Source organism: Dipodomys spectabilis, unplaced genomic scaffold (assembly GCF_019054845.1).
Source record: "Dipodomys spectabilis isolate Male_0828 unplaced genomic scaffold, ASM1905484v1 ptg000076l, whole genome shotgun sequence".
Lineage (NCBI taxonomy): Eukaryota > Metazoa > Chordata > Mammalia > Rodentia > Heteromyidae > Dipodomys > Dipodomys spectabilis.
In genome coordinates this window covers 2,947,193-2,973,319 of record NW_024870753.1, presented here as the reverse complement: position 1 = coordinate 2,973,319, position 26,127 = coordinate 2,947,193, and the positions used below count along the sequence as shown (strand labels likewise).

The following is a 26,127-nucleotide window of genomic DNA, read 5'->3' as shown; positions in this document are numbered from 1 at the left end:
TTATTTATGAGGTTTGACAGACGTCCAACTCGACTGAAAGTATAAAAATAAAGCGTGGACTTTGTTCATCCAGTTAGTCTTAGTGACTGGAAGTTTGTTTTGTTTTACTTTATTTTTTTCCTTTCTGAAAACTGGTCTGTGCCAATTAGGTTACACCAAGTATGGTCTTCCTGAACCTAGACATTTTTTTTTCTGAGCTTCCTAGATTCTTAATTTGGGGTCCTTTTGTTTGATTTTTAAATGGTTTCAGGGAACAGAGTGTCCTAGTTTGGGTTTAACCTTTTGTCTCATGTTCTTGCAACAAAGGAGCCCTTTCTATAAACCTACAAAAAGGAGGTCCTATGTTTATCTGTTTAGTTTTCTTTTCTTTTCTTTTTTAAAGGCAAAAGACACTAGAGGAATGAGATTTTGTGTGTGTTTGTGTGTGTGTGTGCGCGCATGTGCACACGCATGTGTGTGTGTGTGTGTGTATGTGTGTGAGACATTGGGAAACGCTCTGGTGAAGCCGCTGTGTCACTTTTCCTGGCACCAATCACGCTTTGCTTTCATTTTCCTTTGTTTGTGTGGTGTCATTGGGGACCGTCTTGGCTTCGGCTGGCGCTGGCTTCGCTTCTGACTCCTGGCTTTCCGACTTTGCTTCTACTGGGCCCTTCCTGCAGAGAATCGACAAACAGCACCACTGAGACACAATTGCTGCACTGCTGCACACATCTCCCCCATCACCCCACTTTTTGCTATACCCTGGGGAAGGGGTGGGGAGCTTCCGTGATTTTGGCTCCTAACCTTGGAGGTATACTGGCAGTCACCTGGGAGCTGTATCCTGAGCCAATTCCCCAGTTAACTCCAGGCACAATGACTTGTAAAAAGACCTAAGTGTGCAGCCTTCAATTGCAGTCTTTCATAAAACTTGAGGCAGGGCAAGGGGTGGAAAAGGAATCCCTTTTCTCACCTGGACAAACTGTGTGTCAGCAGCTCAGCTTGCAATGTCCCATTATTAACCACCTCTTTCCTGCTGGCCCATTCCCTCCTTACCCCTGACTCTAACACCCCCCCTCCCCATCCCCATCCCTTGGCCTCCATGCTGTAGCCTCTACATAGTCCAAGTGAGAAAATAGCAAAGGGGGAAGAGAGGCTGGAGAGGGCTGCTTGTTGGGGGGTGGGGGATGGGGAGGGCAGTCCTTTAACTTCCTGACACCCAGATGAGGGCTCTGGGCTACAGCCTGCTGGCATCACACCAGCTATGTGGAGACAGCCCTGGGAACCTCCACAGAAAACCCAGGCCTGCCTCTGTCACCAGCCATGGATCCCAGAAGCCAGAGACCCAAGGCTGCTGGGAACCGGCACAGACCTCAGCCTTCAGTGCCATGGTGTGAGGCACCACATGATGAGAAACCGGAAATCGTGAGGACCTGGGACTTAAAGAGACCCAGCAGACAGTCATGGGGCTTGAACTAGAGACCTAGGCGCTGTCCCTGAGCAATGTTTGCTCAAGGCTAGCCCTTTAACCCTTTCAGCCACAGTACCACTTCTGTTTCTTGAGTGGTTAACTGGAGATAAGAGTCTCACGGACTTTCCTGCGTGGGCTGGCTTTAAACCGTGAGCCTCAGATCTCAGCCTCCTGAGTAGCTAGGATTACAGGGTGAGCCACCCGTGCCTGGCTCATTCTTTTTTGACCGATCTTCCCAGATACTCTAAAGGCCAACAGAAGTCAACTGTGGCTACCTCCCCTGGGTGGGGAGGCGGGGGGCAGAGCTGTGTCTTTTCTTCCTGCTCTATGGTGCCTCTCTTGGGGGAACACTCAGCCCTGTCCCTGAATGTCCCTGTCCCCCACATCACTGTGGGCCCAGGTGGCAGACACAGGCACCGTGGCCTCCTTTAGCTCTTTCCCCAGGGGTCTGACTGCAAGGCAACCTCCAAGGAGAACAGAAGTGCAGCCAGGATGAGGAGATAAAACGTAATTAACGTGGCCTAATTAGCGAGCAGGCGGTTGGTGGCTCCTCTCCTGGTTCACCAGGACCCTGCTGCTGGCTGTCCCTTCTTCTACCTCAGCCCAGCCCTCTGGTTGACAGTCACTCAGAGAAGCCCCCGGGGGAGGCCGAGGACACATCTAACAAGGAGAACACAGCACACGCAGCACACACGCACACAGGACACAACCCGATGACAGCAGACAGAGAGAGGTCGTACTCGATCTTGGCTGGTGCCGGTGGAACCGAGCTCTCGGCAGTGGAAGATACAAGCTCAGGGGCTTGTCCACTGGCCCCAGCGGCGGGAGCAGGAGAGCCCAGGGCTGCAAAAACATCCTTTGCAAGGTCAATATCTGGGGTCTTGAAGTTCCCTTCGTCCATTTTTAAGTCCTCGCCCTGGGAAGGGTTTGTGGCGGTGACGGAGGCAGCCTCGCTCTTCGGGCTAGCGGAGGCTGGGGAGGCCTTGGGTGGGTTCTTCGCGGTGTTGGGCTGGGTGGGCTCTGGGTCCGGGCCTTTGGTGCTGGGGGTCTCCTGCTTGGCCTGGGGGGCTTCTGTGGCCGGGGCAGATGCTACGGGACTGGCTGTCCCGGTTGGGGCGGAGGTTGGGGGAGGGCTGGGCTTGCTGGTGGGGGGGGTCTTGGGGGCCTCCCCGACACTGGGCGGGGCGCTCGGGCTGAGGACGGCTCCTTGATTGGCCAGGACACTAGAGGACAAATTGCTAGCGGCCGGGGCTGAGGTGGGGGTATCGCTTAGGTCAACGAGGGGGGCGATCTTGGGGGCTGAGGCTGGGGGAGGGGAGGAGGCAGCAACCCCAGACCCCTTGGAAGGGGTGGCCTGGCCAGCGGGCACAGAATTGGAGTCCAGCGTGGCAGTGGCCGGAGGGGCAATACTGGAAGTGAGGGTGGTGGTCTCACTGGTGGGGCTGTTCTGAGCAGTGGCAAAGGTTTCGGTGATAGTATCAGAGTTAGTGGTGACGGTGGTGACAGAAGGCAGCATGTCCTCGACAGTGGCTGTGGTGTCGGCAGGCAGCCTGTGGGGAGGACAGGAAGTAGAAGAGAAGACACGATGAAGCAGAGACATGACAGAGAGAGAGAGAGAGCCGGGCAGGAGGGCCGGAGAGAAGGAGAGGCGGGGAACGGTGGGTGGGTCATGCGTTCACGTACAGGCAGGAACACAGGGCCACAGAGAAAACAAGCACGCCAAGAGAAGGTACACGCCCAGGCGGGCAGAAGAGGATACAGGAGACGACAAAGAACGCGGCAGTCTCAAAGGGGCTCTGCCTAAAGCTTTCTTCCCTGCCGACGGACCCCCAGCTCTCTGTACAGTGCTCCCACCACCCCCTGCACACACAGGTCCTCAGCTCTCGGATGCCCGCCCCAGGATCTCCACGCCAAGAAGAGGCAGGGCAAGATTTCCTGGGCCCCAGAAGAACTGACCCCTGGCAACTCCCCTGCAGGGCTCCGCAGGGCAAGGATGAGGAACAGAAAGCAGATAACACGTGATCCCATGGCTCCCGAGAGCTATGCATTCTTCCAGACACAGCTCTATTCCTAGCAGCTCCCCACGATCCTCTCCCACCAAGCCAGGCAGGACAAACACAGCTGGTCGGAGTCTCTGAGGACACCCCTCCCAGGAGGCTTCTGATTAGCAGAGGGGCCAGGGAACTCTACCAGGTCTCCTCACCACTCTGATTCTTTTAGGAGGAAAATTGCACAGGACTATGTTTGTAAGTGACCCTCAACAGGATTGGCCAAGCCCCTCTCCATGAGGCCATCTCTAGAATAGGTATGTAACTTGAGATTCCCCCTTGGTACATAATAGAGCCAAGAATGCCTTCCCTTGAAGCACAGTGGGTTCAAGCGCTGCCCGGCCAAGTAGGTCTTCTGGCCCACTGGCTTCAGAATCCAGGCCTGCCGTGTTTGGCCGGAAGCCGAGGGTAGGAAGCAGGGAAGGCATGGGTAGGGTGATGAGGTGGGGGTGTGGGGTTCTACTGAACAGGTGCCAAGTCCTCCCTTCCGCCCTCCCTCCCCCCACCACATACTCAGGCTCTGTCAGTGGCGTGGTCTCATTGGGCTCTGTGTGCTTCCCCCCGTCGTGGTTTGGGGTCCGCTCCTCTTCCGTTCGAACTTCCACGATGGGCTCCTTGGATTCATCTTTCCTGTGGGGAGTTCTGCTGGTTAGATCCCCACGCAATCCGGCAGTGGGCGGGGCAACAGCTACCGCTCAGGTAGGTACCTAGGTCTCGGGTGAGGCTGGCTGGGCCTCGGAGTCAGGGAGGAGTGTATAAGCCTCACAGCCCGACTTTCAAGAGCTGCGTCACCTTGAGCATCTAATGGAATCAGCCCTGCCTTCGTGTCTTCACCCAAAAAACAGTGGCAAGCATGAGGATGCATTTCACCTGGTCTGAGTTAAATGAGCCAATGCATACCAAGCGCGTAGCATGTTACGGCAGTGAGAGAGGAAGTGCTCAAAAGCACACACACGCATATACATGTACGCTGTGAAGTATGTATAGGGAGGGTCGTGTGCATGTGTGCATGTAGAGATAGATCGCAGGCATGTGCCATGCGAGAAACCCATCGCCCCCTTCTGTCCCTTCTCAGCAGCAGCTGAGCTCCCCGCTCCCCCTCCCCAGCACCGAGGGCCCTCAAAGCGCCTACAATCTGCTCAGGATCCATTTCCTCAGAAATGCTGCTGGAGGAAACAGCCTCGGGACCATTGGCTCACCCCAGGACGTGGCTTTTTATCTACTTGGCTCCCTAGAGCCTGGGAACGCTGCCTTGCACTCTGGAGCTACAGGAGAAATGTTTTGCTGGGTGATGAGTGAATGCATGAAAGCCAGGTGGGTATGCGCCCCTTAAAATGCTGGCCACCCACTTCCATCTGGGCTCTTCTTCAGCCTCAGCTCTGATGAGTCTCTTACTCAGGTGACCTTCCTGGGGATCTCCAAACTTCTGACAAGTGACCCCACCACCACGCTTACAGACTTCCCATAATCTTTGCCTCTCAGGGTTTCAACCTGGGGAAGTAGAGCTAAAGGCGAGGTCAGCGTGGTTCTGAAGGGCAGCTCTGAGGTGTGACACACCGCTGGGTCCTGGCTAGGGGCAGGGCCCGGTGTGAGGGTGAGGGAGGGCTGTACTCACGAGAAGGCGGCCTTGCCCTCCTCCATGTCCTTGCCCTTGGCCCCAGGTCCGGCCTTTCCGCACAGGTTGACGGCAATGCACATGAGCAGGCCACACTTGTTCAGGAAGTAGCAGGTAATGTCCACCACGACCAGGAGCAGGACAAAGATGACGATGAGGATGCCCACGATGGCCCCGGTGCTCAGGCCTGAGGTGGGGCTGCCGTTGGCTTAAGAGGGGGAAAGAGATGGCTGGTGGTTAACAGACTGAGAGAAGAGTTTTCTGACCCTGTAATCTACTGCCCTTGGGGTTAGGGAGGGCCTAGAGCTTAAAGCCATGGCACGCATGCTCAGTGGCACCTTCTCGCTGGCCTCTGCATGCCTGCTGTGGAGACAACAGCATCTCTACCTCTTCCAGAGGGGAGAAATGGCTGCCTCGGTTCACCTAGGAGACAGCAGTATGTGAAGATGTAAGTTGGGATTTGGGAGTCATGTCTCCAATCCCCCCCTCAGCCTTCCTGAGTTCTGGGAGCAGGCTGAGCGTAGCCACACAACATCCGGGGATATTGGATGCGGACAAGGTGGTTGGGCACTGTGATATGCGTCTGGTACCTGAGCAAAAGGCTTTACTTTCAGGACAGGCAGGTAATGGTGGCCGGTTTCAGGCTGTGAGGGGAGGGACAGGGTCCCTAATGGCTGCAAATGGTATTTCCAGGGTTGCCTGGAGCTAGCAAGGATGTCAGGGCCAATGGGATGGGTGCCTTAGTCTCCTCTTCCCCTTTTGCAAGTAACTCTAGCGAACCCCCCGCCCCCGCCCCGCTCCAGGGCTCACAGCTCATCCCCGCTCTGCCACCGCCCAGCAAGCTGAATGAAGTCACATGACTCCAGAGATGTGGCGTCTCCCCAGGCCTGATGGGTAAGGTGAAAGATGTCTGGGAATACTCACCGTCTAGGAGCTAGGCAAGCTTGCATCAGACTTCAGGGAAACCAGCGGACCCACATGATGCTACACACTCACACACAGCCATTCCCACACACGCACCCTGGCGGACACATTCCCAGCAGTATCCGGCTGCCAGTCTGGTGGGACTCACTCTGAACGACTCAGCTTCTGTGTCTAGCTCCCTGGTGTTCACCTACAGTCCCGAATGCTATCACAGAAGGACCCAGGCTCGGCTCCCTGCATGGCTGTGATTGACATCAGTTGGCCAAGATGCACCCGCTGACCCTTGGTGACTGCCAGCAGTGTCTGAGAGGCAAGGTAAGGCAAGGGGCGATGGTGTGGGATACACGATCCCATGCAGAACTCTGCCTATATGTCAGCATGGAAGCAATGAGCCCCATCTAAAATATAGGCACTGCTGGTTAGTTTTTCTTCTGGAAAGACTTGAGTCCACAATTGCAAGAAGGCAGGAAGGAAGGAAGCAAGCAAGCAACAAGGAAGGAAGGGAGGAAGCAAGCAAGCAAGCAAGCTTCCTGTACTCTCGGGGTCTCCTGAGGTTACCCAAGATCTCAGGAATTGAGTAAAGAACTATGGGCAATACAACCTGGGGCTTGGTCCCATCTGACCCCAAACTCAGCTTCCTATGCTTGGTGGGCTGGGCCCAGCATCCCGCCATTCATGCATCACACAGATAATGGGAGCGCTGTGTGACCCATAGTAGCCAGCACTATAGATGGGGCATATAATCAGCACTATAGCCACTATGTTTGCCCTCCCTCCCTCCCTCCCTTCCTTCCTCCCTCTCTCCTTCTCTTGCTGAGAATTGAGCACTTTCAAGGAAGGTGCTCTACCACTGAGCTCCACCTGCAGCCCCTTTCTCTCCCCCTTTCTACATGGGCCAGCCAGCCTGGGCTGCAGTCTTCCTACTTGTGCTTCACTGGAGGTGAAAGATGCACATCACTGGGCCCAGCCAGTGTGCTTCCCTGAAGGTAAGATAGCAGGCAGGCAGCCAGCCAGCGATGACTGAGATGGACTCTCTTGGACTCTTATGCTGGCTGGCCTCAACACAAGATTCCTCCATCTCTGCCTCTTGAATAGCTAGGATCACAGACTTGAGTCACCATGCCTAGGTTCGTTCACTCCTTCCTTCTTTTCCCTCCCTCCCCCCATTTCTTCTTTCCTTCTTCCCTCCCTCCCTCCCTTCCTTCCTTTTAAAGTCTTACTATATGTAGCCCCAGACTGGCCTTGAACTCATGGTCTTCTTGCTTCAACCTCCCAAATGCTGGGATTACATGTATGTACTGCCAAACCCCACCACTGTTATTTTCGCATACAGCCTGTGCTCCTGGGGGAAGATGCTCTGCCTGTTCCAGGGATCCTTGTGCAACCACTGAACAACTTTCCCAGTGGCTGTGACTCTTGGCTGGTCCACTTCAAACCCCAGTTCTGGTTATGAGCTACTGGCCTATAAATTACACAGGACCACTCGCAACCTACTACTCTGGCTGCCATGGGGCCTGAGTTGGAGCACATCAATGGTTTAAGTCTCTTTGGGACCTTGGATTGCTTCTCAGAGTTTTCCTCCTCAGGCTCCCTAGTGGGTCCTATTCAACTCTGTATGGAGGACCTCACCCTGTGCCCTCAGGCAGGCTCACAACTAGCAGAGGACTCTGGCTACCTCCTCTCTGGGTATAACCAGAAGGTCAGCTGCTCACTTCAGCTGTCAGCTAGAGTGGGTCATTCTCCTCAGCAGCCTGCTAATGCAGAGGTGCTTCTGGCTGGTTATATGAGAAGGAAGCGCCAATCTGCTTCCCCATGGCCCTCACCCCTTTCTAGACCCTTAGGAGAAGCCAGAGTGGCTTTCTTGAATGAATTGGGCATCTTAGCCTTGTATTTTCCATCCTAGTGGCTTAAAATCACGACAGTGTCCAGACATTAGTAAACTGGTTGGTGTCTGTTTGTACTTTCTGGAGGAGTTGAAAGTGGTTTTGAGTGTGAGTGTGTATATGTGAATGTGTGTGTGTGTGTGTGTGTGTGTGTGTGTGTACACCTGTGCATTTGCACTCAATGGCACTAGGTCTGAGACTTTTACATAGACTCTTCTATGGCCGAGCCTGTGTCTGTTCTTAAAAAGGAGAAGTAAGCCAGGCACTGGTGGCTCACTCCTGTAATCCTAGCTACTCAGGAGGCTGAGATATAAGAATTGCAGTTTGAGTTCAGTCTGGGCAGAAAAGTCCCTGTAAGACTTTATCTCTAACTGACCACTCAAAAACTGGAAATGGTGTTGTAGCTCAAAGTGGAAGAGCACTAGCCTTGAGCAAAAGAGCTCAGGGTCAGTGCTTAGAACCTGAGTTCAAGCCCCACCAACTGACAAAAATTAAAAAAAAAAAAAAAAACAAAATAAAGGGGGCTGGTAGCTCACATCTGTCATCCTAGCTACTCAGGAGGCTGAGATCTGAGGATTCCCCGTTCAGAGCCAGCCCAGGCAGGAAAGTCTGTGGGATTCTTATTTGCAATAAACCACCAGAAAACTGGAAGTGGCACTGTGGCTCAAGTGGTAGGGCACTCGCCTTGAGCTGAAGAGCTGAGGGACAGTGCCCAGGCCCAGAGTTCAAACCCCACGACTGACAAAAAATAAATAAATGAATAAATAAAAAAAGAGAAGTGAAGCCCTGAGAGCTGGTGGATGTGTGAGGACACAGCGCTGGCTGAGTTTCCGCTCTGGGCTCAGCAGATGTAGTTGGGAGGCTGCCCTGGTTCTGGGCGCACTGGAGAGGAGGAGCATGAGGGTGAAAGACTGTATGTGCAGTGACACCAATGAAGTGTACAGCAGTGGTCTCTCCTTCCATTTGATATACAGTCCACAGAACATTCGCCCTTGGCTGAATGTTCTGAGGCTTCTGCCCAGCCCTCTAATTGAATTCAAGGTTACTACCACCAATCAGGAGTTCCAAACCTTCTGTGTTTCGCCTTCTGAGCATACCAGCCAATCCCGTCCCAGGGCTGATTGACTGACTGGAAAACTTCCTTCCTAATGAGATCCCCATCAGAGGCCCTCGGGCCTCAGACTTCATACTGCCTTGGAGTAGTCTCCCCCATCTCTTTTATTCTCTTTTTCATTACCACCTACTTCTAATCATGTCTAGCCTTTCCCTCTAGGCCACCCTAGCAGGTGTCCTGTCTCATTTCTCCAGCATTCAAGATAACCTGTTCACAGAATATCTGTTGTACAACTGAATATTGTGTTAAGCCTGCTTCTAAATATTTACAGGTGTGTCATAAGGAAGTAAACATAGCTTTGTCCCACTCAGTAGATGCTAATTATGGGGATGAGGGGAGATTGCAACTTCACACGAGAAAGGGCGAACCACCTGCTAGTCAAAACAGAGCCGTGGTGGATGAGCTCCCTGATGGAGGCATTCAAGCAAAGGTGAGACAACCCTGGGTAGAGATGTTGTAATGTTTGGGATCCCAGTGTGGTACCCAGCAGGGCATTCTGTATAGGATGTCTGCAAGTCTTCTTCAACCACAAGTACCCGCTATTCCAAGTCTGTAACTGTGCACATGGAACAGATTCCCTAAGCCACTCTCTCTAGTATACACTGAGAAAGAGTTTTTTTCCTGGAGGACAGAAACACTTGGTCTAGTCCATCTTTAATCTCTAATTCTTGTGATTTTTATTTTTGCTTTAAAAACCCAATGCCTTGACTCACTCTGGTGGAGTTCTTGGGGGTACTCAGATTCTGGGGCTCCCTATTTCTCTGGAATTATAATCCTTGGGATGAGGCTCAGGAATCAAGGATGGAACAAGTACCCAAGCTGATACAGAGGAGGCCCACGATTCTTCTCCTGTATCACAGTGAACCACAGCAGATTTTAGGATCCATCGCCGAGCTAAAGCTGTGCAGCCACCACTGATAACCGGACTGGGCCTATGGGACTGAACAGATCCAGAGAAAGCAGACTTTCCTGAAGGAAGAGGGCCACCATGCTAAGACTTCCAACTCAAACTGGAAGGAGAATGTTGCCTACATCCACAAAAAGAAGTGGTAAACAAAGACAGGCCATGTTCACTTCCTTCTTGGTAGCATTCCAGGATTGTTTAGTCAAGGAACGCTGGAGGGGTAAAAGTTTTCCCCACATTTCATGTAACAGTTCATAAAAGTGTTTTTTTTAAACCCCAACTTTGTGGAGGGGCTCTGTTACTGCATTTGCCACCATGATTTCCCCAACTTTCTTGCATATCCTACATGCAATGACTTCTTGGGAACAGTTCCTTTACAGCCTCTGATGTCAGAGCTGCCCAGAGCAGGGAGACTACTACAAGGCTGAGGCTGCTGGTCTTTGCAGTTACCATCTTGGGAGAAGTTGGCATTCAAAAGAAAACAGGCTTGCTCCAAGACTGAGACCCACAGATACCTAACTTATACTTTTGAATGAGAATACAGGCCTCACACTTTACCAGAGTCCTGATGGGCCCAAGCTATTGTGTCCATGAGACCTAGGTGCAGGAGTTCCTCCCTCCCCACCCCCTCCCTCTCCTCTGACTCTTAGATTTTCAGAATGGTTCATTTAGGTTGGGGTCTAGTTTGTTCACAAATCCCTTATACATCTGTTTATGTCATCCTCAAACTGGCTACCACTGATGGTTGGTCTTAGGAGCTTGTGCAAGGTGTCTTAAGTGTGATTCCAATCAGAATGCAACTTTCCCAACAGACACTTCTTTCAGTTTCTATCATGTTCAGCCTCTGACAGGAGTAGTCTAGGTGACTGTGTAACTGGAAGGCTTTGCTCCAGAATGATGTATCTGGTGGCTCAGAATGTGTCACTGTCCCCAGAGTGACCACCTCCCCACTTCTGCAAAAGCATAATCCTCTCTCCCTGCTTGCTAAGAATTCCAATCTAGCCAAGACCCATGGTGCTTCTTAGGAGAACCAGGAAAGCCTAGAGCGCCCCCACGAGGAAGGGGAAAATAAATCTCCATTGGCCAGCACTCCAGTCTCAGGCTACAAATGTGAGGCCCAGTGTGAATGTTTCTCCAGGTAACTGGCTATTGGGTTGATGCGGGGTGAAGGAAAAGGCCTTTTGACACTGTGTTGGGCACACATGGAGCAAACAGAAATCAGAACACACGAACGGCGAGTTCACACAAACCGTTATATCCTTTAATAATGCGAAGGTGTAAACTTCATAAAGGCCTCGCTGATTATCTACACAACATGGTTAACATTCTTATTAGTAGAAAAAAACGTGATCCAAACCTGCTGTATAAATATTCCAAAAGTGAGCAGAGAGCCCCCACGGGCGGGTTGCGTGTGGGGGTGGCACTGATGCAGGGCACAGAGGCAGGAGGCTGAGGAGGCTCTCTGAGAGTTCCTCTCCTAAGGACTCCTGGCGGGACCTCAAGAGTCTGGTGTGCTCAGGTGGGCGTGGACACTGTCTGCCAAGGGGTGGACCACTGTAAGCTATAAGCAAAAGGTCTGAATGGATTGGTTGCAACGACCCTCCACAAATGCACTGCTCTGCTGTGCTGGTGGGAAAAGGCCCAGGCTTCACAGGAGAGGTTTCTGCCTATCTGAGCTGTTGAGCAGCATGGATGCTCTCTCTATAACTGAACCCTGGATCTATCACCAGCAGGTACCAAGAGGTGGCTGAGGGCTGCGGCCCTGGGTTGTGCTGAGGGCATCAGGGCGGTGTCTAGATCTCTCATGTAGGGATAGATCTTCAAAGGTCCTTTTAGAAATAGTAACACTGTGGATGGACCTGGGATCAGACTGAGGTAGAAGCCTGGGCTGGCTTCCCGTAGGATGATGAAGGCAAGTGGCTTCTAACCAATCGGAATGGCCAGGGGATGAGGGCCTCTCCTGCCTTCACGACCGTCTTCCTTAACTCATCTATAATTCTCACTCCAGGTTTCTGTTCTCTACAGCTTTACCCTGTGTCTAAGAACTATTTCGGAAAGAGGCCCAGGGCTCCATTGCTGAGGTTCCGGCCTGGGCAGATGGCACTGCCTGCCTGAGCTAGTGAGCAGTATGGAGTCTCTATACTGACCGCTGGAGGCACCAGCGGATGCCAACAGGTGGTCTTTGACCAGAGAACCACAGTGTGGGGTTATTTCAAGGCTAGTTTTGAAGGCTAATTTTTGAACACTAAAGAAAAAAAAAGCAACAGAAAAAAAATATACAAAAAGAACCTAAAGAGAATGTAAATCCAACTTCTGTGGAAATGGTCAGAGAAGAGACAGGGAGAATGACAGTGCGGGAGATTTTATCCCATCGAAGGTCCATCCCATGACCCAGCAGGACCCAGCCCTGCGTCCAAGACAGACACAGGAAAACCATCCATCTCCTTCCCCAATAGCGGACAGGGGTACTTAGCTTTTCATGAGACTTTGAGACGTATCATCAAACCAAGACACCAATAGGGAAGGCAAGCTCGGGCACGGTGGAAGTGGCCACAGTCTCCACCTGAATTTATTGATACGGTGGCTTTGAGCACTCTGGTAGGGGCCCGACCTTCCGCGCGTACAGCTGCGAGCATGTTTGGGGAAAGTAGAAACCTCTCGTCTCATTCACAGTGGGTGCCTCTAACCTGTCCTACACACTATGCTTATAGCCACGGTGCAGGTCATGGCTGGTCAACAACCCCAGGAACCCAGAGGCCCACCCCTTACCCAAGCTTCTGGGAAGCAGTGGAGTCACACATCTGGGAAATAAACACCTTTCAAAGCTGACATGTGTGGGACATATAACGGCTTTGCCCTGTTCACAGAGGTGATAGAACTGGCATTCTAGAACATTCATCAGTCCCCCCCTCAGACTTTATCTAACAGTATCCAATTGTTTGTCCCCCAGTGCATGGGCCACAGGGGCATTCGATTGGCCTATCCTATCAGCAGAGTGCTCAATGGATCACCACATCTAGATCTTCCAACATGGGTAAGCAAAATCAGTTACTTCCTGGGGGTGGAGGAGAGGTAATGGGTTAGAATGAGATGGGCTGTGTTGATCTCAATAATCTGAGACAAGCTTTCCAAAGACTTAGAATTCTCCTTCTGCTCTAATTTAGATATGAACCAAAAAATGCAGTAAGTAGCAGATATGTAAAAACTTCTCTGTAAACCTAGTATGATGCTTTTTTTAAAAAAAAAAAAGCGATAAAGAAAGAGTGCTCAGATTCTTCTCTCTCTCTCTTTTTTTTTTGCTGCTGTTGTTAACTGCTCTGACAAAGGGGCAGACTCCTTATCAAGTGGCACAGGAGGGTCTGTGGAGGGCAGAAATGTCAGGAGGTAAAGCTTTTCCCAATGCAAAACTTTCCTCTTCCACACTGAACGCGGCTCGCTCAGAGGCTATGGCCAAGCTACAGTGGCTCTGACAAGGTTCTTCCAAAGGGGGGGAGGGGCACCGGTCATTTCCATAGGATCTGGGGGGGGCTTTGAAGCAAACGGAATCCTCCTGTTCAAGTTCCTAACAGAGCAAAAGAAGAGTCACTGCGGAGAAAAGCAAGGAGACAAACGTGTAGGACGCAGAGGTGCCTCCCAAAGTGGCTGCATTGTCAAGCAATGGGGTGGGGGGGGTCCCCACAGAGAGTGTAGTTGGTTGAAAAATAGACGTGGCAGTGGGGATGTCCCAAGTGACGTCCAAGATGACAGGTATGACGACAGACACAGGAAGGGGTCAGGGTCGGGGAGAAGAAAAGAGAAGGCAGAGACAGAAACAGAGGGAAAAAAATAGATAAAAAGAAAAAAAAATTAGGTCCAATATAGAAAACACAAGAATCCAAGGTTAATGCAACTTAGTAAATTAAACCAACCAAAGATTAGAGGAGAACTCATTGCAGTATGAACATTATCATAGGCCAGGTCAGAAGCTCAGCAATGCCAAAAGCAGCATAGCGGGGTTAATTTGGGAGTTAAAGGGCCAGCGAGCGAATGAAGTTAAAGTGACAGAACAAGAACCTCCACAGTAGAATGCTAAGGGTTTGATTAGGAGAATGTTACCTTCTTCTAAGGTCAAGCCTCTTAGGTACAGTCAATGAGTGTAGTTCTTCTAGCGTCTAGTGGGTTTTTGGCTGGCAGTATTGGTAGAGATGCAGTGGGTGATTCAACTGTGTGTAGCCCTGTGCCCGGCCCAGGGTGGCCTCTGCAGACCACATCTGATCTTCTTTCCTACTACGCCCCTCCCTCAGCCCCCATCATGCTTTGCATGAAGCCTGCCCATTTCTCCTACCACTCTGCTCACCAGACTCCAAGCACAGTGCACATCTTGTAACGCAAACCAAGTTTTATTCTCCAGTCCCAGTACAAGGGTCAGGAAGGCCCAGCCAAGCACGGGAAAAGACATCAAACTCTTAACACCTGCGCCCTACGTCATGAAGCCCTCACAAAGTTGAACAGCCCCCAGCCTTCTCTGGCTTACGTGGGAGCTTGGGTGTTTCCCAAGGATGCAGGAAGACCAGGTCTTCCTCTTCTTTTTAGCTCTGACACCCAAACTCTAGAAGTTCACATTTGCTGGCAGGTACCAGCCTGGGAACCCGGCTTACCCAAAGACTTGCTCATCCATTATCACCCCAAGGAACAACTGTGACAAATGCTCACACCAGCCTCACCCTGCCATATCTCCTATGTGGCCCTAAGGCAAGATGGATTTGACATACTCATTGTCCTGTCCATTTCGCAGCAAAACACACCAGAGCACCCAAAGAAAGAAGGGGAAGAAGAAAACCAGGGCCACCTCTCTTCAGACTTCCTTTTAATCCAGGGAGAGAACCATTTCAGGTGATCACCTCCAGGTTAGCTTGCCTTTAGACACGCCCACCCCATCTTGCACTAAGGGGCCTTAACCATAATGCATTGGATACTTCTATAGTTTCAAACTCACCTGCCAACTTGCTGGTGCTGGCGGCCCCCACATGTCTCCCAGCCATTCACACAAACAATCATCATCGAGAGTCATACACTGGTCTCTCTCTTTGTGACAGAGACCTTTCTTGGCCTGTCTCCCTGCCCCCGCCCCACCCCCTTGCCCCAGGAAGAGCAATCGTGTCAATTGAGCCAAAAGGTTGGCAAGCTCTATACACACAGCAGGCATGATGGGAGCTGTTCAGGGCTATCTTCCTATACCTTTGGCCTTGGAAGACTATATGGGCCCACATCTATGCCCACATCGCCTGTCTACAGTTGGTATTCAGCTGGCCTGGAGAAAGCACAGGGATGGCAGAAGAGCTCTGTCTTCTTGGAGGGGATCTGGCCAATGAGGACATGTGTCCACCGTACAAGGACAGGGCATGTTGGACCAGAAATCAGGACTCTCACTTTAGTCTCGAGTGAACTCAAGTCAGCTCTGATTCCCTAGAGACAGATATGTCACCTGCCAGGACAAATGCTGACACCACAGTCTAACAGACTTCCACTGATGGTGTTTTCTAGATGCTAGCTCGTCTACCTGTTCATTTCAAGAGGTTCAGTTTATTCTCTGTTTTTCATGTCTGTCACTCACTGGACACTGTCTCTTCCTTCTCTTGGGGTCACCAAAGAGAAGAGAGTTGGACCATGGCTGTGCAGTTAAAGCAAGCATCAGATAGGAGGCATATGAAAAAAAGATACTAGGTCCTGGTATGGGAGGCAGCTAGCAGATAAAGTCTCATTAGGCTCCTTCCTCAATCTGTGTTTGAGGCAAGGCATTTCCATCTAAGTAGGCTTATAAACTGGTTAGCATTCGGCCGTTCACGGCTGAATGAGACAGGACCCTCTCCCCAGGATGCTTGGCTTAGCTCTCCTGGGGCCGGTCAAGCACATCTCAACCCACTGCACAGAGAGCTACAAGGCAAAACTAAGCTTGGCATGGGCAACCAGTCATGAGGACGGCTGTAAGCAAGCGATTGTCAGGGCTGTTCAGGCGCATTAGGAGTGCAGCATGTGTGCATTAATTCAAAGCAGGACACTACAGAAAGCAGAGGGAGCAAGGTGTACCTGGGATGGCCGTGGGCTGTGCCGAGGTCCTGAACACAAAGTGAGCCGCCTTGGATTTTCCTTGCTGGTTCTCGGCCACCACATAGACTTCATACTCAGCATTCCATTCGAGGGCCTTGAGCATGATGTGGTCACTGCCAGAGGGGAGCCGGATCTCTGGTTTCCATTCGGAGGAGAGCTTCTGGGAAAAATTGGCAGGAAGGACAGGAGACACCAGAGAGCTTTAATAAACAATCTTGGCAGGATTGGCTACTACAAGAGTAAAAAATAATGACTGGTGTTAGGGCTGGGATGGTAGCTCATGCCTATAATCCTAACGACTTGGGAGGCAGAGATCAGGAAGGCTAGGAGGGCAGCCCGAGCCAATATAGGCTCCATTTCTACCAACACGCTGGGAATGGTGGTATGCTAGGCTTGCAGCTAGGATGATCATGGTTCAGGTGGGCCCAGGAGGAAAACACAGGACCCTATCTGAAAAATAGCCTAAAGCAAAACAAAAAAATAGAGGCCTGGAGAATAGGTATCAAGTGATATAATACCTGCCTAGGAACACTAAGGCTCTGAGTACAAAGTTCAGTATTGCTAAGCAGGAGGACAAAAAAGCAAATAAAACACACAAAACAACCCCAAGCCGAAACAAATAATGATGCAAAAACCACAAAATCAGGAAGCAAGTACAGGGCCTGGGAATTCATTTTTACTGAGCCTGAGAAGTCTTAAGGATCACACAGATCAGGAGGCGAGGTTTGCTGTGTTCGTAAAGGATTGCATTCTGGGATGCACAAGGATTTCCTAGAAGAGTCATGTTTCTGGTCATATTTCACAATGCTGCCCCCATTCCGGTGTGTACCTCACCTTCGGACAGGTGAATGCTGCATAGATTCCAGTTTTACCACAAATAGGCACTGTCATTTATTGAGCACCTACAGCGTGTCAGGCGCTTGCCCTGTGGAAGTCTGTCCCCACACATTTTCTCACTGAGTCCCGGCCACAAGTCTAGAGGGGGCGGTGAAGCTCCTATTAAACTTGATGATGGGGATGTAACGGCCAGGCTGGGTGGCTTTCCAAAGTCACCTCACAAGTCCAGTACACAGCCTGAAGCTGTCTTCTTCACTTTCTGTAGCAAGTGCTCAGCAAATGTATACAAATATTCCATGACATGCGGTCTGGTGGCTACAGCCTGCAGCTGGACAGATGAGGATTTGCTGTCAGACTCAACCCTGTGGGATGTTCAGAAGGCCCAGAGGAGTGCCTCATTCAGCCTAGCAAGCACTGCCCAGGGCAGAATGAGAGGCACAAAGCTAGAGTTCTGGGAGCCCCCTTTCTTCTCATCCTATGCTCTTTCCAGTTATAGCCTACACATATGTCAGGAAGTCTGTACTGAAGGGGAGATTACAAAGCTGTTGCTAGGCAACTGCATCTCAATTAAAGAAGTGGGAGAAGACTCAGACTTCCCGAGGAGTCTTCAGATAGTTTCACAACTGCATAGCTCACACACAGCTGCACAATCTGACTCTCTCTCTCTCTCTCTCTCTCTCTCTCTCTCTCTGTATGCTTGTTTTGGGGCTTAAATTGAGGTCCATGCATTCCTGCTTAGTTTGCTTGCTCAAGGCTGGTGCTTTATCATTCAAACCATACCTCCATGTTGGCTTTTCTTTTGTCAGCTACGGGGCTTGAACTCAGAGCATGGGCACTGTCCCTGAGCTCTTTTGCACAAGGCTAGCATGCTACCAACTTTGAGGCATAGCACCACTTCTGGTTTCCTGGTGGTTGATTGGAGATGAGAGCCTCAGGGATGTTCCTGCCCTGGCTGGTTTTGAACTGTAATCCTTAGATCTCAGCTTTCTGTGTAGCTAGGATTACAGGCAGGTGTAAGCCACTGGTGGCCAGCTTAGCTTGTTTTTGTTTTTGTTTTTTAATTGATTAATAGAGATGGAATTTCACAGACTTTGCTGCCCAGTTTGGCTCTTGATCTTGACCCTCTCAATCTCAGAATCTTTGGTAGGTAGGATTACTGTGGCATGCCACGTGGGTTCCTGGCTCCTTCTGATTTTTTCAGAAATGATATGCCCAAGGTACATGCCGGACAAGAAAGAGGTCTGACAAATGTTTACTAAATAACATGCTGCTCCATGGAAGACTAGGAAGTGGCTCAGCAATCACCCTAGGCCCTGGGCCCTGGGCTGAGGCTGGATGAACAGTTACCTTACAGCAAAGGGGCCCTATCAGTGCAAGATAGTTAGTTCAAAACTTCAAAATGGGACTTAGGGATGTGAGTGTGCATGCTGACAGGGGAAATGTGGGCAAGACAATTGTGGTTTCCTAAAATCTAAAACAAAAATAAGGTTTGTGTATAATCACTACAAAGCCCTGTTTGAATCTGAACTAAGAAATTGAGCTGGCTGTCTTTGCTCTTCTGTCTTCCCAAGCAAACATCGTTACAGAAGAGACAACCAGACAATAAAGCAAGCACTCAATAAAGTAAGCATTCTGTTGTATCATACATATTAATATATGATAATATTTAGCAAACATTAAGCGTTGAAGTGAAAGAGAGAAGAGTGTAAGTTGTTGGGATATAAAATATCTCAGCATTATTCCCGCCCCCCCCCCCGCCCTTGTCTTTTTTTAGCGCAGCTGCTGTAAGCCATTCAGGCGATCTGACAGAGGAGATATTTCCAGCTGGAGCTGGCATCTTTAGCAGTAATTAGTTTCCATTTATAGAGGCTCCCGAGTGTCAGGTACATTTCAGGTTCCTTGCATATATTAAAACGAGTCTTTAGAGCAACGTGGTGAGTTATTCTATCCCCATTTTACAGATGGGGAAATGGAGGTCTGCAGGTATGGAATGGTCTATTGAGGTGTAGATGCTGGAACTGGATGCTATGCCTGGTTGGTTATAAGACCCAGGCTCTTCTAACCAGGCCACATTAGCCTAATAATGGCCAGAGGCATTTCGCTCTTTCATTCCTCTGATTCCAGCAAGGCCTGGATGCAAGGCCACCTGCCCAGTCCTGCATCCATCCCTGAGGTGAGGAGACACGTCTTTCAGTGATACCTCTGAGCTAGGCCTCAGGGAACTCAGCTGATGCTTTCCCTCTTAAACCAGCTGACTTAGAGATAAAATGAGAATACCAACTGGGTTGACTGAGAACCTACTTGTACCCGCTGGCTCTATGTATGCCTTAGACTCTAAAAACTACATGTCACTTCCAGAGGGGTAGACAGGGAGGGAATAAGCCAACTTGCAGACAATAAACAAACAATAACAACTCACCCCCCAAATTTATTTCGGTTTGATGAAGAAAGCAAAAACTTCTCTCTAGCTCATTATCTTCTAGTGGTAAGAAGCCCTAGCAACAAGATTATCTGCAATGGACAGACACTGTTTCTAAATCTCCCAGTAACAACTGGCGTGCGGTTGTGGATGCCCAAGTATTATGCTAAAACTAAAACAAAAAACAATGGAGAAAGGGGTTCTATTGGGAGGTTGAGGCAGAGAGCTGGGTAGAAGGGAGGAAAGCAACTGGAAGGATAGGTGTAGATCCAAGCTCAATGCCAGCACAAGTAGACTGGTTGAGGTAGAGAGACAAAATACAGGCGAGGAAACAGATGCTGTGTTAAAATTTGAAGACTGCTTGGGCAGGGAAAGAGCTCAGGCTCTTCAGTCAAGCCTGGATTCAAGTTCAGGCTCACCCCACTGAGTGGAGACTGCCAATCACTGATTACCATAGTTGCTTCATCTATCGAATGGCGTTAACAATAAGACACCCTCCCCATGGGGGTCTTTGTATAAAGAAGATGCCTTCAGACAGAGCCTTCCCTGCAAGCTACACTTGATCAAAATGAGCAGTTATTCAATAGTCGTGTGACATTTTCACAAAAGTACTTGATCATAGACGAATGGCTGTGTAGAAAGGTTCAAGCAGAAGGCAAACCAATCATGGTGTGGGTTTGGTACCACCTCACTTTGAAAAGTTTTTCAAGGGCAGGGGGAGGAGTTGGGGAGGGAAGGGATGCTAGGGGATAAACAAAGGAGGAGGTAACAATGCTCGATAGGAAATGTACTCATTACCTTACTCATGTAAGTGTAACCCTTCTGCACAGTATTTTTACAATAAAAACATATACAAATAAAAAAAGTTTTCAACCAGTTTGCCTCATTTGTAATAATTAGTGTATGTGTTGGATAGTTCTAGCAGAGGACCACGATAGCTATGCATATATGGCCATATAAAATGATGCTAATTGAACTGAAATAAGAAATAACCAAACAAGTAGGTCTCAGCGTGGACATAGTTTAACAGCTACAGGTTAGTTTTGGGATTCAAAATCCTGACCAAGGCCCCCATATTGCCTGTAAGACACACATCAGGTGTTAGTGCGAGGGCAGGTCTGGAGAGGGAGGCCACTTACCGCTCGGTACTTGACGAGGTAGTGCCTGATGGGAGAGCCACCATCATCCTGCTTGATCAGGTTCACCTTTATGGAGTTCCCGTCCTCGCCCATCTGCCCTTCGAGCTTTGGTGCACTGGGTTCCCCTGAAACAGCCAGCAGACTCAACGTGACATTTGGGAATAGAATGGGGTGCGGTGATGGGGCGGGGGGCTTCTCTTTTGGAAATTCACATGGTTTAACCAAAAATAAAGCAGTAAGCATGAAATGCTGAACTCCACCTAGCTGCCTTAGTCTTATCTTCTCCCTCTTAGCACCACCCCTTTCTCTGGTTAGAAAAGGTTTGCTCTCTCTTCTTCACTGGTACTTGTGTTTTCTTTCAGCTGCTCTCAAACTACAGATTTGATTTTTAGAACTCTGACATATCCTGCCCGACAGCCTAACGTATGGGGAAAATATTCTAAGTGTTTGAGTGGAAATCCTACATCCAGGAAATTATTATTATCATTATTATTTTCCTTAAAATATCAGTTTTCCCTGAATCCATCATTCACTTCCAAGGCCCTAGGGCCCAACCCAACAGGAATGAATGATACTGCTTTCTTCCAACTAGCTTTGCATGAATTAAGTTTTACTGCTTAGGTTATAAAAATAAGTTTCCAGCGGTGGTTAAATAAAGCACAACTTGCCATAGGCAAGTTTCCTATGAGCACACTGCATTTATGGCTCAACTGAGTGAGTGAGTGGTAATCCATGGTACTTGGATTTATTAAAGCCATGATCATCAGAGTTCTTATTCTTTGTGGAGAGGAGAGGGAACAAATGGCCTGGGCATGGCTCAACAGAAATCAGTTGAGGTTGCTCTTTATTTGCGGTATACACTTGCTTAGGCTTTAGCATTGTGAGATCCAAGCTGGGGAAGGAGGATGAACTGGTGCTGGACAAATTAACCGAGGCTGGGCTGGTTCTTCGGTCAGACACTGACTTAATTTAAGAGACACTCTGCTATCAGTATGTGTAGAAAGCAACAAAGTAGGAGAATATCTGATAGCAAGAGTTAAAATTAACTTGGCATGTGGGAATCCTGGATTTCCTGGAAGAGGCCACCTCTGCTCATTTACTTCCCATTCTCAAAACACTCAGGGAGGGTAGAGGACAATGGACTTCTGGGTGGTCACCATGGTGTGTGCTCTGGAAAACAGAACCACAAATGGGTGACGGGAGAGCCAGGAAGAAGCTGGCCATCTATCCACTGGCTTAATCACTCCATTCCACAACCCAGCCATGAACGATGTAAAGGCCTGGGTGCCCTATAGAGTTACCTTGGGATCCTCTTCCTTTGACACAAGCAGAACAAGAGAGAGGGAGCTAATGGAGCTCTACTCCTAAGCCCCTAGCACCGGCCACATCCATAGAGCACCTGAAGTTGGTCAGAAACACAGATAACGAGTTATCTGCGTGCACATTTAGTTTTAAGAAATAGTGGCAACAGGAACATATAAAAGCTGAATCAGGGAGGACCTGCTGAAGGGGATTCAGGAAAAGCCACGTTTCTGATCTGTTTTCTACAACCTGTCATCAAAGGAAAATAAAAACAGAATATAGAGACAAGGCGAAGACTTGGCCTGTTTGGTTAAGCCTCTATCTAGCTACTGATCCCAAGTGTTCTATGGTAAATATTCAGGCTTTTGGTTTAGACATGTCAACATCTGGAGGCTTTTCAAAATCCTCTGGACTCTTCTGAGCCTTGGACAGTGATTCAGTTACATCAGCTGAGCTATGAATGTCCAGTGAGAAAAAACAAAGTCCAAGTGCAGTTTATTGTAGAGTAAGGCAGGAACTCTGGGTGTGTGCAGCAATGCTAAGCAATTGGAAGGAGAAGCCACAGTGGAGCTGGGTAAATTCTATTTTCAGACTGACTTGGGGCCAACAACTCATCCCAGCCAAAAGCATCACTGCAAGTTCAACATCCTGTGAGATCTTCCTTAGTCCCAGGTAAAATTGGACAAGGGTGGCCCTAAGATGGATGGAAAGGGACAATAGTCATGGTAGACATTAGTCATGGTAACCTTCTGCCCTGAGAATCCCAGTGTACTTTGGATGGTCTACCTGCCGTAGGAAGGGAAGGATGGGGTTTACCAGGCAGTGCTGGTGGCCTTTCCAACATCCCCACCAGCCAAGGACCACATCCAAGAATGGGAGACTCCAGAGATGTGCCTGCAGCTACTGCTCTACTGCACCATCTTTACTGCTTCCTCTTGGAATGGAGCAATGGGGGTTTCCAAGGCTAAATCACTACCCCCAAATGCCCGAATTCCTCTGAATTCTGCAGCATGGGAGGTATGATGCAAAGCAGGAGTACTGGATTAGACAATCTGCAAGAACCCCTTCCGGCCCCATTGTCATGGGCCACAGCGATGTGACTTCACTAGAATGAACTGGCAATGGTATCCTGGCTATTTTCTCTGACATCACAGAAGACCGAACACTTAACAGGTGTGTGACCTTCGGCCAATGTTAGGGAGATGCATCCTTTCTCTAAGGCACAAAGTCATCAACTTTTTGCTTTCTAATTTTAACAACATTTCTCTAAAAAAGAGTTCTATCTTTGAAATAAGACTTTTAAGTCTCTTTAAAGACATAGGAACAAAAATCTCTCTGAAAAATCCCTATAGGCCCAACAGCCCTGAGGAAGATACTCTCTCATCTTTGGATTTGGTTTAGAAAAATTAGAATTGGAAGTACACACACACACACACACACACACACACACACACACACACACACACACACACACATCACCATAAAAACTGTACTATAGTTCTATAAACTTACCATATTGAGAACATTATAATTTGTTAGTTCAGCTGAGAGAATACCATATTACTCTGGCATGTATTCTTTTCTCATAGAATTTAGAGCATTTTATATCATACATACTATACAGGCAAACCTCTTAGAGTATGTGGTCTATGATTTAGTCCACAAAAAGTATATTGTGTGCTTACTAGATATTAGGCACTCTATCACAAGCCTCAGAGATAAATAAGACATGTTCGCTAGACAAACGATAAAACTGAGCTAGGACCATTTAAAAAAATACTGAGGCCTTGAGACAGGAAAAAAAAAATAACCTTTCTTATGATGGTGTTCCTACAGGAATGCCATTTTCAACTAACATCACAGAGATTTTTGATCAACTTTCTAGCTCTGTAATTTGCTACACATATATTCTAAGATTCAGCAAGAGTAGTTTATCAACCATTTGTTTCTCTCTTCCTTCCACAGTCTGCTGCTTGCTCTTATAAATAGGACTATAAATAAGGTTAAGAATCGTTCCTAATCTTCCTGTATCAAGCCATGCCTGACAAACGAGGGACCATGGGAGAAGCAATGGGACCTGGGTATTCAAGAGGCTCATTGCTTAATTGAAAACATTAGTAGAGAAAATTATTTATAGGGTCCCGAGGTTCTGAGATGGCTGTTAGGATTGAAATCATTATGGGTAATTTCAGCAAAACCAATATTGTAATTATTTGTAAATTCTGGTCTGCCATAGAGAATCTCAAGGTTCTGGGGTGGCAGCTGGGACTGAAATCATTATGGGTAATTTCAGCAAAACCAATATTGTAATTATTTGTAAATTCTGGTTTGCAATTCAGCAGCAATAGGCAGGTTGCCACAAGAAGACCCCTGGGGTTAATCATATCCTTTGAGTTTTGCCTCAATTATGACTCAGTATTCCCCTCCACCCCAAATATTTTCTGTGAAGATAAAAGCAGCAATACCTCAAAAATAGTCCTTGCCAATCAACAAATATGGAAGACTTGGCAGTTTGTGTATTTTCTAGCACCATGTAAATCATGAGTGAAAGGGGGGAAAAAGGAATACATACATAGGAAAACCCTATTAATTCCTTTGTAGGAATATAATAATTGAAATGCATATTTCAAACAATACAGATTATAAGAGTCTTCCTTTGTAATGTTTGGGCTTTTGTGACCTTAAATCTAAGTCTGTTTCATGCCCTTCCTCTCATTAGAGACCCTGAGTTGTAAAATACTATAGAATAGATGAATCCCACAACAACAACAACAAAAATGATAGCAAGTCCAGGGTTGTGGGAAGTATTTATGGACCCGCTGTGTTTCATTCAAAACAGCCAAAGCACTAATGGTGAGCTGAATATTTTGCATGAAATTCCAAGGTGCCAAGCAGCCTGGTCTGAAAACATTTCCATCTCTTTGCTCATCTCCTCTTTCTTCTCTCCTATAGGGATCTATGCAAAGTTCTGGTGTAAACCAGTGATGGATGCAGGGCTTGGATGAAAGATCTATTTTTCACTACCAAATAGCAGTGTGAGGCATTAAAATAGTGATCATTTCATTTATCCTAACTCCTGTCTCCTCTATAAGCAATCTGAGCCTTGTCTATACTTTTTTATTTACTTTTAAAAGAAAGTCCAATCTGTGTGATTTAGTTATTCAGATATGAAGCCTATTCCATTTTTTCCCCCAACTCAGAAACATTATAATTCCATCAAGAGGTTATTGACGGCTCTTTAGGGGGATCAGCAAATTGCCTTAGGGAATCATGATTTAAAACTATTAGGCCACTAATTCTCCTTCCTGAAAGAGAGCTCTTAGCTCTAGATGTCAAACAAATGAATGTAATATGATCTATGTCACATACATTCCTTCAAAGTCTCCCTGGCGCCTCTTTTGGTTATCTCCATGGCTTTCTCACAGTTCCAAAGAATGTTAACGATGGGTATTAATTTGCCCAGCATTATTTCTCCCCAAACCTTAGGAGTTACATATTCTCTTTCTTTTCTTTCTGGGATGTGCTTGTTCTCAAGTGACTCAACTCTTTTCCATCGAAGTCTCTGGCTCCGGGAAATTCTAGGATACCGAATGTATAGATGCAGGTGGTGCCCTAGGTTTTTACAGAGAATGGATGCTCAGGTCTCTGGGACCCAGCTCACTAGGCACTTGGTTCATCCATCCTTTTCAGTCCCCATTTCCTTAGGAATTATGAATGCATGTGTTGAGAATGGGGTGGCCAAGAACAGCACAAATTAATCAGCAACAAATGAACTCTGACAGCCTCGACCACACACACAAAAAAATCCATTCCTTTCTCATGGGTGTCATGAAAATACCAACAGATTAATTGATCAATTATCTTTGTTTCATCATCCTAAAAAGAAAATATGACCATGAAGGTATGGCTTATGGTTATGGGACCACTTAGGCTGAGGAAGGTATGACGGTATTAACTATCACCAACAATTAACTTGGCTTCTACCTCTGAGGCCACGGGGTGGGAGGAGGGGGGAGTGGAGGCATGGCTTCAACACTGTTTCATGGCTATTAGATTCGTTATTAAGAAGAATGAGACTCCTGGGATGTTTCTACGCTCATACTGATAACCCCAAGGGAACTGGCAATTTCCAAAGCCAGCAGTGACCCTTGATCTCTGCCCATAGGACTTGGGGCTGATACCATCACTGCCTCCTACTACAGACCCCTTCTTGCTAACTCCCTACCCTGAGAGCTGTCAGTACAGGAAATCCTTAGAAATAAAGGCAATTAGAGCAAAAACCCTGCTGGAAAGTCTGTGTCCACTTTCCAGAGCCCATGCCCATCCAGACACACAGCTGCAAAAAACAAAGTCTATATCCGTATACATATAAATATAAAATCGATAAAAGAGGGCATGGAAAGGGTAA

The 26,127-nt window shown here is 48.4% G+C and overlaps 1 protein-coding gene across 1 annotated transcript in view; it reads right to left on the bottom strand.

Moving 5' to 3' along the window:
- Window positions 1–416: 416 nt before the first annotated feature.
- The window catches only part of Ncam1 (neural cell adhesion molecule 1), a 248,608-nt gene continuing 222,897 nt past the window's right edge, over window positions 417–26,127 (bottom strand). Inside the window, exons 14-19 of the mRNA XM_042682882.1 lie at window positions 20,418–20,542; window positions 16,002–16,182; window positions 5,111–5,318; window positions 4,009–4,125; window positions 2,188–2,997; window positions 417–653 (exon numbers count right to left, since the gene is read on the bottom strand). Coding sequence (XP_042538816.1) covers window positions 533–653; window positions 2,188–2,997; window positions 4,009–4,125; window positions 5,111–5,318; window positions 16,002–16,182; window positions 20,418–20,542 — 1,562 coding nt within the window. The 3' untranslated portion in view covers window positions 417–532. The remainder of the gene's footprint in view (window positions 654–2,187; window positions 2,998–4,008; window positions 4,126–5,110; window positions 5,319–16,001; window positions 16,183–20,417; window positions 20,543–26,127) is intronic.